General features: G+C 38.4%; 1 protein-coding gene across 7 annotated transcripts in view; it reads right to left on the bottom strand.

The window, feature by feature from the left end:
• Nucleotides 1–9,043: 9,043 nt before the first annotated feature.
• The window catches only part of A1CF (APOBEC1 complementation factor), a 75,148-nt gene continuing 67,728 nt past the window's right edge, over nt 9,044–16,463 (bottom strand). For all 7 annotated transcript variants that reach the window (XM_084903446.1, XM_084903448.1, XM_084903451.1 and 4 more), the window contains one exon: nt 9,044–14,017. In XM_084903446.1, the coding sequence (XP_084759572.1) occupies nt 13,866–14,017 (152 nt within the window). In that variant the 3' untranslated portion in view covers nt 9,044–13,865. The remainder of the gene's footprint in view (nt 14,018–16,463) is intronic.

The following is a 16,463-nucleotide window of genomic DNA, read 5'->3' as shown; positions in this document are numbered from 1 at the left end:
TTCACTCAAAATATATACCTGGTTGTCTTAACAGTCAACAGGTACAAAGCCTTGGCATCTGAGGATGGCAGCTCTAGGGCAGGAGTAACTGGAGGACAGTGATATTCTATAAAGCAGGTCTTTCATGGGCCAAGATGCAATGGGCCTGAAAGACCCATTGCACAAATAACACCTGCCCCCACAGCCAGCATTTGCGTTTAACTTCTGCCTGCTCTTCCCTCCCCTTCACCAAGTGAGGAATGGGTTACTCGAGAGCAGACGGATGACTGGCACTTAATTATCTGGTCTTGGTCCTCAAGGCTTGTATTTTGTCTGCCTCTCATTATTTACACAGAGTGGAATAAGAACTGTTTAGTGAGAGTCAAGAGGCCTGGATCCCTGTCCTGGTTCTGTCATTTGGATCAGTTTCTTAAGAATCCTGAGTCATATCTAGGATTTGATCTTGAAAATCTCTGAACTCTATGGCGTGTATTTGGTGTCTTTGTTGACAGATGGTAGTAGCTGCTTGGAGAAGTAGATGGGAAAGGGTTGAGAGATGGCATCTGGGTCCTGTGAGGAAGTATGATCTGATTGATGAGCACCGTCTGACATGTGTGGGGTCTGGGCTAGTGGCTAAATGATTGCCCTGTATTTGCCCTCCCAGATCTATGGGATTCTATCAATGCTCTTTTTCAAAGACATAAGATACACAGGTAATTTCTAGGAGGGTCAGAAACCATTTCTCCTCTAGCAAATTATTCAAGCTCTTTCTCTGGCTTTTAGACAACATCAAATACTAAAGAGGCTATTCACCCAGAGTGAATCTACATTCACATATTTACTCCATCAAATTTACTCTATGTCAACTCTGCAGTGCCATCTACTGAATTGGACAGGAAATAATACAAAGACTTTAAAAATATGCCAGATGACCGTAAGAGGAAATCTTTTACTTTTTTAAGATCACATATTTTTACCTCTTTATTTACTAGCTGCACTTACATTTTGATAGGTGAACCCTTCTGAGAAAGTCTAACACTTTCTGTTTTAATTGTTGTTTTAATTAAATATAAATAACAGTCATGATGATGTTGTCAATACATGTTGAATCACTTGTTTCCTTTTTAAATTAGTATTTTATAAAATCTCAAAACCCCAAGCATGCTTCTGATATCCTTGTAGCTACAGGGACCAAAGCAAAGAAATCTGGGTGGGAGAAGAGAGGCAAGTCACCTTTGTTAAGGTCCATTAGGTTTTTCCTCAAATTGATATTCCCAGCACTGATTATACTTGTGCCATGAAAAATGTTCCATGATCCAATAAGTTTGGGAACTACTATATACTCAATATCTCTCTCTCAAAGCACACTAGAGGTTTTTTTAGAGACTCTGAAGGCAAGAAATGTGTTTAACTTTGTCTAATTCAGTGCTTCCTAAATTTAGTTGAACACAGCTTATTTATGTTAAGGCATTTTAAATATTGGTCTCTTATGTGCCAGGCACAGTGCTAGCTGCTTCACATATGTTATGCCTTGTTACTGCCTTGTGCTTTTACAGAGGAAGAAGATGAGAGAGTTGAAGCAACTTCTGCAATGCATATAGTTAGAAAGTGGCGGCGCTAGAATGAAAACCTAGCCTTAAGCACATGATGTTTCCCAACTGTACTCCTGGCCTCTCAACAGGGTGTTTAGTGCTCACATGGCTGAGCACAGGATCTTCTGTGTGGTGAGGTGTGGTGGGGGGATTCACAGAAACCCCATTTTAGTTGATCTTTTCCTAGGATAGAGACACTTTGTTTTTTTGTTAATCCTCACACGAGGATATTTTTCCATTGATTTTTAGAGAGAGTGGGAGGGAGAGAGAGACAGAGAGAGAAACATCGATGTGAGAGAGACTCATCGATTGGTTGCCTTCACACAAGCCCCAACCAGGGAATGAGCCTGCAACCAAAGTATGTGCCCTTGACCAAAATCGAACCCAGGACCATTCAATTCACAGGCCAATGCTCTTTCTACTGAGTCAAACCAGCTAGGGCTAGAGACGCTTTAAAGACTCCTCTTGTGGAAGCAGGTGATTTGCTTCTCCTGGAGGTTAGGAATTGTGGCCTGCATGTGATAGATGGACTTTGTCACTTCTGAAAACTCAACCTGCTGCTTCCAAAGTTCACTCACCTTATTTTGGGTGTCTCTAGGGAATTCTTAGTTTGCATAACAAGCCTCAGCTCTCGTCCTTCCCCAGATCTGTACTAAGTACTGGGTTTCTTAGCCATGGAAACAGACTTTATAGTCTAATTCTCTGAGGTTCAGTTTTCAAAGGCACTCTCCTCAAGGGATCACAGATTTGTACCTTACCAATAAGGGGCAGCTATTAAAGAGCAGGTACTCCAGAAGGTCACATGTCCAGATGCTATTTTTAAGCAGACTATTTTGGGTACTTTATGTATGAAAGTTGGATGAGATCAGGCCTGTAGGATAGGGGTCAGAACAAGATGGGCTCTGAATCCTGAATCCATCCCTCGTTTCCAGTTTCTTCACATGTCAAAAGGAAGGGAAAGTCGGTTATTAAGGCTGAATCAAGACCAAATCAGATCCTGAATATCTTCATTTTCTCATCCCAAATAGTTAAAAGTATATAAAAGCCAACAGAGGCAACCACATAGGAAAACAGCAGACAAGATTTATTAATGTGTTAGAAGAATCCTGAGTGTCTGATTTGTGTTATAGAAAATATTTGGGATTTCCCCCACTTCTTCAAGTAGTGGATTAAAAGAAGGTCAACTTAAAATGTTTGAGAGACAAGAGAAAATACATTTTATGTGGTTTAGAAATATAATTATGGAACATCATGAAAATAAGTTTGCATTATGTAAATAATAGGTGTGTATTATATTCCTTTGCAACTGTGTGCTTGGTTTAAATCTAGGTACTGCTCCCTCCCTTCCCTTCAGGGACCCAAATTAGAAGTCCTTTGTTAGATAGCCTTTGTTTTAAAGTCTATTTTGTCTGGTATAAGCATTGCTATCCCTGCTTTTTTGTTTTGTTGTTCCCGTTTTCATGACACATCTTTTTCCATCTCTTTACTTTCAGTCTGTGTGTGTCTTTCCTTTCAAACTGAGTCTCTTGTAGACAGCATATGTAAGAATAATTATCTCATAGGCAAGCTGTAAGACTTAAACGGATTAACACATATAAATGCATACAATGCAGGTTGGCACACAGAAAGGGCATAATAATGGTAGCTAGACAAAACAAAATTGGTGGCTCTAGAACCTGTTTTCATCTATTTTCAAGTCTACCTATTGTACTTGGAAATATTGTAGGGTGTATACTCTGTTTCTCTTTACTTATTTCACAAATACTAAGAGTCTCCTATAACAGTATATAACTTTGCTGGCTCTTGTAGTGCTATCTTAGAAATCATATAGCTCAGGAGTGTTCTGTGAATTCTCTAACATACTTATAAACTTGAAATGTGTGGCTAATACCACAGTTACTTCCACTGGATTAATCCAGATTCACTAAATGTAATTGACATACAGAATTTAAGATATTCAAAGTCTACATCATAGTCAGGGTCGTTTCCCTGTTCTTTTCTAGATTATTACCTTCTATCATCTTCACAAGGCAGAGAAAAACTTCCTTCATCCACATCAACAACCCCACCCCCACCCCGCCCCAAGTTGTTCTTTCTAGGAGTTTGAAATTTAGAGCTATTCCTACCTCCTGCTACCATCCACAGCCAAATTCATCCTTGTATATTTCATTTCATCTCCCAAATGTTCATTGATTTTCTGGTTACTGGTCAGGCAACCAATGAAACACAGGATAAACACATTTATAAAATGATGGTCAACACATTCCCAAGTCGAAACCGGTTTGGCTCAGTGGATAGAGCGTTGGCCTGCGGACTGAAAGGTCCCAGGTTCGATTCTGGTCAAAGGCATGTACCTTGGTTGTGGGCACATCCCCAGTAGGGGGTGTGCAAGAGGCAGCTGATCAATGATTCTCTCTCATCGATGTTTCTAACTCTCTATCCCTCTCTCTTCCTCTCTGTAAAAAAATCAATAAAATGTATTTAAAAAAAAATTCCCAAACTTGTAGCCTCCAGGGGAAGGTAGATCAGGGAAGAACTCATAGTGCCCTGAGAAAAGCCCAGGAGGAGGCTGTGAAGAGTTTCCCAGGAGAATTCAAGGTCAAGATGAGGCAGGGACAAAACTCAAACACATTTAGGAAATGTCAAATGATTGTGCATGACTGAGATCAAGGCATCTCAGAAGCCTTTGTAGAAATAGCAAATTTCTCTTCATTTATTTTTTTTCAAAGCCCTTTGCAAATAGTGTCTTGGCAATAACATTGGAGATACCCTGGCTTGCAAAGATTATGCAAAGTGACCCTGATAAGAGTTTAGGGTCATCCAAATACATGCATGTAATATGATTTAATGATACAAGTGATTCTCGTTTTTTGTGTGTTGGTGATATCTACGATTGCTTCCAGTTTGGGCTCCAAATTATTAGCCAGACAACTGCTGTCTCTTAGGCAGAGGTGGAGAAGAGAATCCCTTGTTAGAATGAACAAGAAATGAATCACAGCAGTCTTACAATCATAGCTGGCATGGAGTATACTTGTGAAATTGACACTACAATGGGTTAATAGTAAAGCTGAGTTTTGTGCTAGAAATAGACTTTTTATTTTTCCTAACTGGCCAAACATGGTGCCCTCTCCCAATTAAACAACAAGGTAAAGGGGCCCGAGTAGGCATTTCTTCCTTCAGAGGAAATTCTACATAGACATCTTATGAGAAAGGCGAAAATAAGCAGGAATTTGAACAAAATTACTGGATTCATGTGGGATTATTTTCATTTTTCTAGATAATCAGCTCATTCCCCTGATTTAAATAAGAGGCATTCAAAGCTAAACTGAAGTATATGAAACTTTTTAAGAGTTTATTTGAGCAAAAATCTATTGGAATTGGGCTGCACCAAACGAAGTGATAAGGAGTGCTCCACTCACAGAAGTCAGGGGAAAGACTTAACCTAGAGAAAGTGTGAAAACAATGAAAGACAAGTATTTGATTGGCTAGAGCTTAAAGCTTAGTTGGCTGTCTGTGATTGGTTGTCCTTGGGATTTATTTGGCAACTTGGAGGCATGTAAAGGTTTAGATTTCAGTTTGTTTGCTTATATATGCTGCCAACTCATTCTGATGACCTCCTTGTTTAATTTGGCAGAGGAATATTTTACTTCTGAAGGTTGTCCTTTTGGGGGCTTTCTGTGTGAGAGGCAGTGTTGAGGAAAAAATCATTTATAATAATTGTAGTCCAGATCTCCTGTGGAATTTATCAGGTGTATCTTTAAACAGTTTTCTTCAATAAAGATCAGTTTAATATCTACAAACCAAAACTAGCAAGCACCTCGTAGGGTGGTTCTATTATAGTATATAAATAAAAAAAGATGAATGCAACCATTTAGCAAATAATCTAAGTACACACATGCTCCAGAAATGCTAGTTCCATTCTGCTTGATAACAGACATGGCAAAATATTGGTTAACTGGAATCTAATTTCCCAGTAATCCCAATATACCACAACCTTTTCTCTGCATTTCATTCAAGAAAAGCTGGTATATTGTTTTCATATTAGTTCATAAACTTGAAGCCCAGTTTTATACATGATAGGCTTATGTGATGACAAGAAGAAGAAGAAGAAGAAGAAGAAGAAGAAGAAGGAGGAGGAGGAGGAGGAGGAGGAGGAGGAGGAGGAGGAGGAGGAGGAGGAGGAGGAGGAGGAAGAGGAGGAGAAGGAGGAGGAGAAGGAGGAGAAAAAGAAATAACTTTAGTTTACCATGGAATCTTCAACACTTAGAACCATCTAGTGCTCAGGAAATATTTGTTGAATGAATCAAAATCCTCAAAGAGCATTTTTAGGAATTCAATGATATTGTAAGTCAGCAAAGTGAATGACTTTTCCAGAGGTATTCAATGAAAAAATATTGCAAGTCAAACAATTACTGGTGATTTCTGTGAGTTTCTCTGAAATGGTTAATTTGAATCAACAAATTATCACTCATTCATCAGTATTTCTTGTTTAACTACTCTGTGCAAAATAGAACAAGAGATAGAGTTCTTTCTCTCAAGGAACTCAGAGTCTAATGGGAGATTGAACTATGGGAAGAATAAATTAAATGTGGGCATAATTGAGAGAAAACAACATGAGCACATAAATAAGGTGTGAACTAAAAATGCAATTGTCATGCAATAGAAGAAGAAATGAAGACCATGATAGATGGAGTATGGGTTAAGGAATGAAACTGTTTTTACAGCTTCTTACTTGCAAGCTGGGCAAGGTAGCTGGTAACTTAGTTAACCTCTGTGCCTCTTTTCCATTTTGGTGGGTAATAATATTAGTCTGACAGTGACTGTGGAATGTGGGTGGGAAATACGGAACAAGTTCCTCTCAGTGCCTACAGTCTAGTGGAGAATGCTTGTTAGTTTCAGCTCCCTTTCTTCAATTGAATCTTTCCAGAAAGATGAGTGCCTAAGAGGTCAGGATTCCCAGGCTATGTGAAAGTCTCTAAGTGTTATTAGCCAGAGAGGCCACTGGATGTCACACTTGATCTAAGCTACCATGCATTCATTGTCCAGTGCACTTGGCTTGGATGATCTTGGGCCCTGAGAGCTAGACTGGACCTCAGTGATCTTTGAGGTTCAGAGTTTGAACCAGAGTTTGAAAGCTGAAGGCCATCGCCAAATTTGTTTTGCACACATTTTACTTTTTTTCTGTTATAATGGAAGTTGAATGCATTTAGGTAGAGGGGCCATTGCACAGTGTCCTACCTATTCTGTAGAGTACTATTTGGGCCTTTCACTCATCAGGTTATTCACCTGGTAGGCAGTAGTATGGGGAGCACCTGATTTCATCTACAGAAGAGGAGACCAGCTACTCAGATACCTTAAATGGTTGGACCAAGGACCCAAGTTAAGTTGGTAGTAAATTTGGGACTAGAACTCAGGTCACTTGACTCCCAAGTTGAGCCATGCACCTCAAAGATACATGAAGATTATGCACCTTTAGGAAATTTCTACTATGCAGGAACAGATGAGAAGGTTCATATCTGAGTATGGCTCCACCTAAGCTCTGTCCAATCACTAGCCTCAGCAGTAGGTTGGGTGTTTAATCTCATTAACGTTTTATCACGAGAATTTGGTTGGCGGATGGGACTAAGTTGAACACTGGAACATGTTTCCTAAGGCTCTTAGCAGAGACATATTAAACTAACAATAAAGTCTACAACCTCTAACAGGAAATCAGTGAAACAAGCCAAGAGTCATGATTTATCCCAGATCTTATCAGAAAAAGCAAGTCAAGAGAGCTCACCCTGAGTACTAAGTTTTAATGTAACCGGACACACACAGACACAGGAGTTTAAATTTTCATAGCTGCCAGATGGAGGATATGGGCTATTATTGCTCACACTCTACCCACTGCCTTTGGAAAGAATAGGTCAGAGAGGGTAATTATCTCCCAAACAGATTTCCCTGGTTGTGTTCTCATCAGAACAACAGAAGGTTATTTTCTGGGATTATGTTGGCAGATTTGCAGGACTGTAGGGCCTATTGAAATAAGAGTAAATCAGGTTTCCCTTGGAAACACTTTACTGCCTAACACACTTGTTCTTAGAACCTGTATATATGGGGGATGATATGGACTCTTTCCTGGGACTGGAAATGTGGAGGGTGAGCTATACTTTTCTCTGTAGTTTATATACATTGTGAAGGTTCTTAAGAAAGCTTACTGGAAATCTCCTTAAAGTCTATTTAATCTTTTTTCCTAATTACAGTTGACATTCAATATTAGTTTCAGATTTATAGTATAGTGGTTAGACATTTATATAACCTATGAAGTGATTGCCTCAATAAGTCTAGTATCCCCTGACACCATACATAGTTATGATATTGCTCACCATAATCCCTATGCTGTACTTTACATCCCCATGTCTATTTTGTAACTGCCAATTTGTTACAACCCTTAATATTTGTTTCATTGTCCTCTAACCACCCACCCACCTGCAACCATTAAAATGCACCCTGTATCTATGTGTGTTTGTTTGTTTTAATTGATTGTTCATTTATTTTCTTTTTTAGATTTTACATATAAGTGAACTCATTTAGTATTTGTCTTTCTTAGTCTGATTTATTTCACTTAGCATCCTACCCTCTAGGTTCATCTATGTTGCTGCAGATGGTAAGATTTCATTTCTCTTAAAAAAGAGAGAGTCGTTTCATGTCTCTTAAATAAATGAGGAAACAGTTTAATTTTTTTTTTTCAAGTTCCCAACCATTAGTAACTGGAAGAGTGAACTCAGTTCCAAAGCTTGTGCTCTTAGCCAGTCTGGGAGGCAGCATGGGATTTAAAAGAACAATAATGAAGTGGACCCTGAATGCTAGAGTTACAGGTCTCCGTCCACAAATCAGCATGAAAAAAAGCAACCAGCTGAAACCGGTTTGGCTCAGTGAATAGAACTTCGGCCTGTGGACTGGACTGAAAGGTCCCAGGTTTGATTCTGGTCAAGGGCATGTTCCTTGGTTGCGGGCACATCCCCAGTAGGGGGTGTGCAAGAGGCAGCTGATTGATGATTCTCTCTCACCAATGTTTCTGACTCTCTATCCCTCTCTCTTACTCTTTGTGGGGAAAAAAAAAATTATATATATATATATATATATATTTTTATTTTTTTATTTTTTATTTTTAAAGCAACCACTCTTTATTGTTTTATAACTCAACTTGATTCTTGATGAAGCTCTCATCTTGTGAGACAGGTAAAAACAAAAACTTGCTGAGATTCAGCCTTCCATTTTTGAGATTCTGCTACAATCTTTGGTATACTACATATTAGTGGGAATGGCAGACCAGGTCCCATTTAAATCTCCTACTTGAAGGATAGTTTGCTGACCTCTGCTTAGTTCATCCGGGGTCAGCAGACCCTGGCCCTCCTCCACCAGGATCAATGTTGACTTCAGAGCCCACTTACCTTTGGAGTCATGTTTTCTCTTTATTTTTAGTTTCTGAGTGTTTCTCTTATTTTATTTATTGATTAGAAAATAATGTATTTAATTATTAAGTTACATTTACTCTCAGAAAGTACATCAAAGTGGACTTTATAAAATATGGAAATGTAAAGAAATCACCAAAAGGACATTGCAATGATAGGTCATTAATATTTAGTATTTACTCAAAGAGAGTAAACTTTTAGTTTTTAGGAAAGAAAAAAATAATAAACCAACTCATGTTGTTGGTTTTTAAAACTTTATAATAGTACTTGACAATTCAGTTATAATCATTTTGCTATCCTTAAATTACACTAGTCATTACAATATTGCATTATTGCCCATTTCATGTGATTTATGATTCCATGGTTCCCATTATGTTTATTGCTTCCAAGCTAATGATTAGTTTCCCAATAAATGAATGTTGTAATTTTACTTAGTATATTTAGATAGACCACAGAGTTCTATAAAACATTGTACTCAAAGTATAAAAATAAGTGCTTTAGGCACACTCTTTAATACTGTTTTTGTATCTTTCTTTTGGTACCTCAGCTAACTTCACATAAATAAAGTCAATAACAAAAAGGAAAACAAGCAAGAAATTAACATCTAGAAACTAGAAATACATTTTGCTGACAGTTTGCTTTTCATTAGAATATAGAAGATAACCTATTTGGTTATATTGCAGCCAGAAAAGTCAGAAAAAAACTCATAAAGGAATAGGAATAAAAATACCAATAATTATAATAAATATTTAAGTCAGTGATCATGATGGGCTGATTTAAATAGACTTATTTGCAGCCTGTGAACCCAAAGATCTCTTAGGAATTATAGTAGTAAATGTTAACTATCTAAATGAAATTTACATTTGAAAAGGTATGTATGTTTTGTTGCAAACTACTTATTGCCAAAAATATAGGTATAGGTAAGGCTTGTGAAATAGATTTTGAATTTTATAAATACAAGTATATTTAGGAAACAGAGATAGTTAATGACCAAAATGCTTTCAAGTAGATAAAAAGCATAGGGATCTGCTCATTAACATCATAAATTAGTATGTGACTAAGACAAACCCATGTTTTAAAGCTCCTCTGGATCTTTAAATTTATTTCCTGTTTAAAATTTTTGCACAGTCTTTTAAATTTCTTTTTAAGGTGAAGAAAGTCCTTTCTGGCTTGGGGTATAAATAGTTTGGTTCAAGGAAGAAAGGAACCAGCAAATGGTTTCTGAACCTCCTAATGCCCTATGGTTGTGATAGGCCATGCACATGTCCCTAAGAGCTGTTTCACATCCTGTCCCCTGCCTAATCTAGCCTTGTGGCTGCTACTTCTGTCACTGATGGCAGAACTCAGGGCTCGTAGCACAGGAGCACTGGGAGGAAAAGTTGGACCAGCAAAGGGCAGCAAGATGGGGAGTGGATTGAGGGGAACCATGCTGGGGAGAAGATGGCACATCTCTCTCTGTTCACTGTGCTCCTACCCTGGGCAGAAAGGAGTAGCTGAGATCTTTAGTTGAAACTGTATTTGCTTTGGGGAGAATAAAGCCAATTCTACAACATTTAAAAAAAAAAAGGCTATAATGAAGGGGTCCTTGTATAATTTCTCATCTAAACTGGATACATTTGAGGGTGAGAGGAGCTATTGTAAGTATTTAGAACATGAGGCAACAGGTGTAAGCCAGCACTGTCCTGGCACACCCAGACATATTGTCACACCAGAAAGACAGACGTTGCTCAACCCTGAGTGGGAATGACATTCTTAGGCCTCTTAGCTCCTGTTGGCAGCTTTCTTTCTTTAAATGAGGTAGCTTTCTAGCAGCAATTTTGGGTGCTATTACCCAAATATAGAGTGGTTTGGCATGACACCAGGTTTGGGCAGGGTTGGGAGGGGAAAACTATTATAGTCACCTAGAGAATTACATTTTGTTGCAGTTAAAGGTGGTCTACTGGTTCTACTAATGGATTGGTGGAGAAGTACAGCAATTTGAGAAGAGGCATTTTTACAGGTAAGAAAACAGACATCTGCTCTCACTGCTCTTCCATTTCCTCCTAAGTAACACTGCCTGATTTTAATTCTCAGTAAGCTATTGATTACCAACATTTAGAAAGCCAATTCTAAAGTACTGGATGTTTCTTAATTATATTCTTGGGTATTTTGTTATTATTGCTTGGTTGGTTGATTCATTTAAAAAATTTTCTTTGAAAATTTATTCCTAAGAAGTAATAAAATCGAAAAATGAATATTGATACAGAAGGTATTAAGTAATATCTAAAGGCCAAACATGTAAACATCATGCGAAGGAAACCTTTGGTTCTACACCTGGTTTTCAAAATCCCATTTTTAAATATTCAGAAACTGTAGCAGGTCTTGGTCTACATAAATTAACGTGGGCAAAGTAAATGCAAATATTTGATATGGTAGACACATTGACACTTTCTATGAATATGTTCTAATAGAATTTGAAGCATCCTCTAGATTTTGCTAGAATGAAGTAACATTTCAGCAAAAAAAATAAAACCACATCTACTTACTTGAATAAAATCAGTCCTCAGGATGTAAACATCATGAATACGTATGTTTTTCCTCAAGAAAGTAGTGAGATGGGCTTCCAATGGTAACCTTCTTGATATTTTTCTGTTATTGTATGTTTAAGTCTTTACTCTTAACATAATTTAATCTGGAATATTGATTTTTCTCATAAAGAGATTCCTATATTTACTAATTGTTCATTTTGATTAAATTAAAATTCCTCTGGATGAAACCTTCCAATTTGCATGGGTTAGACATACAGAGTGCCCTTTCCATTCATTTTTTAAGATTTTAAAGAGAATTACAACTCTTGCTCTTGGAATTTGGAATGTTTTTTTTGAACTGAGTAGGAATTTGCCTGACCCCCTGTGTAATTACTGTCATTGAGTATAGCAGCTGGTCTGTGGGGGAGTGTAATTTGGACCTACACATTGCTTAAGGAAAACTTTTTCACTTTCTCCTTTTTAGAATTAGTTTGACCCAAGAATTAGTTTGTAGCAAATATGCATCATATTCAAATTCATGCATTATATTCAAATTCATATTTTCATAAGATGAATATATGTAAAAATATGATTTGGCTATTTGGTTTTAATTTAGACAAATTTTTCTTATATTTTTCTATTTAACAAAAGTGAAATAGGGGAAAAAATAAGCAGTTCCCAAACTTAGTTGCATAATTGGAATCACCTTATCTTTAAAAAAATACTGATGTCAAAATTACCGACCCCACGACATTCCGATGTAATTGGTATGAGGTGTGATCTTGGCTTTGAAAGTTCCTCCAGGTGTTCTCAATGTGTAAGCAAGTTTGGGAACCACTGTCGTAGGGGGTCTGAGAAGCAAAATTCAAAGCTAAAAACAAAGGCCTTTCAACATTCCATCTGTAACATTGAGGCTTTTGACATTAGGTTGGAGTTCATAGAACTGAAAGTTGACAAGAACTTTTAATTGTTTTTGGAGTTTATCTGATTTTGATTGGAACCTGGCCTGATTTTGAATCAGAATTCCAGTCAATAGTTGGCGTTTATTTTTTTTATTCTGTTGTACCTATGTTTTCTCTTGAGTCCTGTAGAATTTTACAAGGGCCAAGGGATTTTTAAAGATGGAAATTGTAGTACTGTTATGTCTTAAACCACTGATGAGACCTGAGAAGTAGTCATGGGTATTGGGTGGCTGGAAATAGATTCTTTCTAATCAGAACAAAAAGCAATATTGTATAAGGATGGCAAACAAATAGTGCCTTCTACTCCCCTCCATTCTGACTTTTGTAGCATTCTCCTCCCCCATCAGATGTTCCTGGAGAAGAGGCCCTGGACTCTAGGGGCTTTTGGTAAATCACACCCTGGCTGAGTGTCTGGAGAACCAGCCTCTGATCAGCAGTGACCATGTAAGGTTTCCTGTGACGGCTCCAAGCCCACAGCACTCAGCTCTGCCGAAGCTGTCGGTGCTTATTAGAAGCAAAAGGAAGAGAAGGTAGAGGATTTCCTGGCAGATTTAATATAAGTGCCGGTGAGATGGTCCAAGGCTGAACCAAGCTACTTTAACTGTCTCTGAAGGCTGGATGGTGGCCTGAGTATTGCAAAAAGGTCAAAGAAATAAGAAGAGTAAATCTTTATTCCTCATTTTGATTAAATGACTTTTCAGCCAATTTGCCAAATAGCTAAAAGTATCATAGGTGACTGACTATAAATGGGATTTCCTTTTTTTAAGCTATTGGAGAAGAGCAAAATAAGACTGAAATGAAAATAAATCAATATGGGCACATCAAATGGTTAAAATGAGAAAAAGTCATTTCAGGTTGGAAGGATTATTGTCTTGTGGGGATGCTTGGGAAAAGCAGGAGTTCTAGGGGCTGAGTTTAATAATCAATAGGCCTGGATTGCTTTAACCAGGTCTGCAATATATCACTTCAATTTCCAGGAAGGCCTGGGGATGGTAGGGGACAGGGAGATGCTGACCTACCACAAAGTAAGTGACTGGGCGGAATTTCCAGACTGCAAATGCTGACTCATCAAACCTTGGACATTTTCTTTCACAAGCCCCAGCCTGTGAACACACTCCACTTCCGCAACCTTGCAAGAGCCACCTGGGCGCAGTGGCTCAAAGCCTTGGTGAGAGAAAAGGCTCCTGAACATTTGGTTGAATTGGGAATAATGTTCTCCTATGGCGATTCTACAGCTAGTAGCAACTATCATCTCAGGAACGGCCTCACGTGAAGAAAAGCATTACGTGTGATCATTAGGGGACTGAGAGGTTTATTTCTTCTCTATAGAGTTTTGTGTCTTATTATTAAAATAAAATAAAAAAGATATCTTCAGAAGGCTCCGTATGCATCCCCCCGGGTGGTCACTGCGAAAGTGGGGTAGACCTCATACGTTGTATATGCGGCCAAGTCTTGTCCGAGGGTCACTGCTTGCTTGAGCTGGGCTGCGGACACGGGTGCAGTGGCGCTGGGGATAGCGTATCCTGGAGGAGGAGGCAGAGAAAACGGCGTGAAAGAGGTTCCTGTTGGCTTCCCTTTGGCTTATGGTCTTCCTTTGGGAATATGTGCATATTCTCAGAGTGCATTCTAAAAGGCGCTCTCAGGGGCCTCATCCTTTAGGGGGCAGCATTCCTCCAAGTGAGGTGGAGCACCTGTGGCAGAATCACTCCACTGAGGGAATTAGAAACCCTGGGGATAGAGTCCGCAAAACAAACTTAATAGGATGATGCTGAGGGGATGAGAGTGTGGGATTCAGAGCTTTCTCCGAGGGTCTCAGAATTAATGAGGGAGGCAGGGATGGGGGATGGGGCTCTGTAGGTCTGCTTCTTGCTGCCTCTCCCCCGCTTCCCACCTTAATGAAACGATAGACATTGCTTTCACCTGAGAAATACATGTAGGGAGTGGGTAGACTACTAGGATAAATATTTACAGTTTTAGCATGTTTTTATATATGGCACCATGAAAGCAAATACTAAGTAGCCTTCCCACAGTTAGACCTTACCTTGAAGGGCAAATAGCATCTTCTCCCACTACCATCAAGATACTTTGGGTATATTTGGATGCCTCCCCCCGCCCCTCCAACCAAGTTTTGAATGATAAGGAAATCATTATGTGCTGTCATCTTAGTATTATGGTTTTACATATTATTGATTTCAAAGAGGAAGAGAGACAGAAAGAGAGATAGAAAGATCAATAATGAGAGAGAATAATTTATTGGCTGCCTCCTGTGCATCCCCTCTTGGAGATTGAGCCCACACCCCAGGCATGTGCCCTTGACTGGAATCGAACCTGGGACCTTTCAGTCCATAGGCCGATGCTCTATCCACTTAGCCAAACCAGCTAGGGCTTAGTATTATGTTTAGTTGCTTAGTAATCACTTTTGAAGAAGAGAGCATAGCAGCTCTTATCTTAAAGCAGAGGTTCCCAAACTTGTTTGTGCCGTAGAACCCTTGCCATGTTTTTCGGTTTTGGGTAGACCCCCTACTTACCTGATACTGATTTTTTTGTAAATTTCTAACTGTAGTGAAGTTTAGCGTTAAAATTTAATAAAAAATAATGTACCTACTTTTCTCCGGCATTCTCAAACAAAATAACACTGATTCACTATAATTTGTATGATAAACTACCAGTTTATATTTTTTAAATATTTTCTCAGCACTTTCCTATTCAAGATTCAGGAAACGAATGAACGTATTTTTCTCACATTCATATTTATAGAGTGACGAATTGAACAAGTCGGTGCAAGTTCGCGAAGCTTTGAGACAAAAATTGTCAAGAATGTTTACTGCGCGTATGCTTGTAACAAGATGATACTGGTATATCATTATGTGCAGGTTTTTATCCTACAACTTACACAATTTTATAAACATATATAATAAATTTTTTACTTCATAGGTACTTTTATAAATAATTTATATGTTTTTATATTATAAGATAATATGATGTAAGTAAGTAGGTACTATCAGTGTATGTTGAGATCCACTATCGTGGACCCCCATTTTCATTTCATGGACCCCCAAATTTTTTTTTCGCTGACGTAGACCCCTTGCAGGTTGTCATAGACCCCTGGGGGTCGATATAGACCACTTTGGGAATCACTGTCTTAAAGCAATATTAACCCGTTAGTGTGTTAGACCAAAACTGGGTATTTGAGATGATCCAAAAATTTGTAAAAGATGGTGAGAAAAAGAGAAAAGTAATTAAGCAATAAACAGGGATCTGATAACAAAACAAAACAAAACAAAAACCACCCACAAAAGCCCATTTGTTTTATGTGCTGTGGAAGTCTGCCCAACCCCAAACGCATTGATTTCTTTCAGTGGCTTCTCAGGAGGTGGTGGCTGGAAGCTGGCTGGACTATTTTTTAAAAAGTTGAATCCACTCCTTGGCCCCTGCACTTTGAGCAGTAATGCTGACTAATGCACCAGCGAAGTTTGGTACATTCCCCAAGGATAAGAGAAATGTGTTAACAATTACTTTCATGATTTTGGAAACAGAATATCTAAAGTAAGTAAGTAATGTATGCATATGTGTGTGTAGCCTAGATTTTATCTTTTAGGGATTTTGAATTTTCTTTTGCAATTTGGCTAATTTCTTAGGCGCAACAGTATTTGTGTTTTAAACAGATTCTTCCCTCGAAGGCTATTATTCTCTGCTTGATCCCACTATAATGTTGTGAGAGATTCTTAAATTCTTAAGTATTCCCAAGACACAGTCATGCCCTACATTTTTTTGCTTCTTGTAGGGGCAAATAAGTATGGGTAAGATACAGTGTTCTTGGGAAAAAGTAAATCCTGTCCAATGTGAAAGCAAACTTTAAAGTTCTCCTGACATTGGCTCATTTATTTTTATAGCATGTTTGTTAGGGGTTGTTGGGATACAGTTTTCTGCAAGACAGGGGTTCAACTTCCTTTAAGAACTGCGAAGTCC

This window comes from Pipistrellus hanaki (assembly GCF_964339955.1).
Source record: "Pipistrellus hanaki genome assembly, chromosome: 14".
NCBI classification, from domain to species: Eukaryota; Metazoa; Chordata; class Mammalia; order Chiroptera; family Vespertilionidae; genus Pipistrellus; species Pipistrellus hanaki.
The sequence above is the reverse complement of the archived record's forward strand: the minus strand, read 5'-3'. Positions and strand labels throughout refer to the sequence as shown.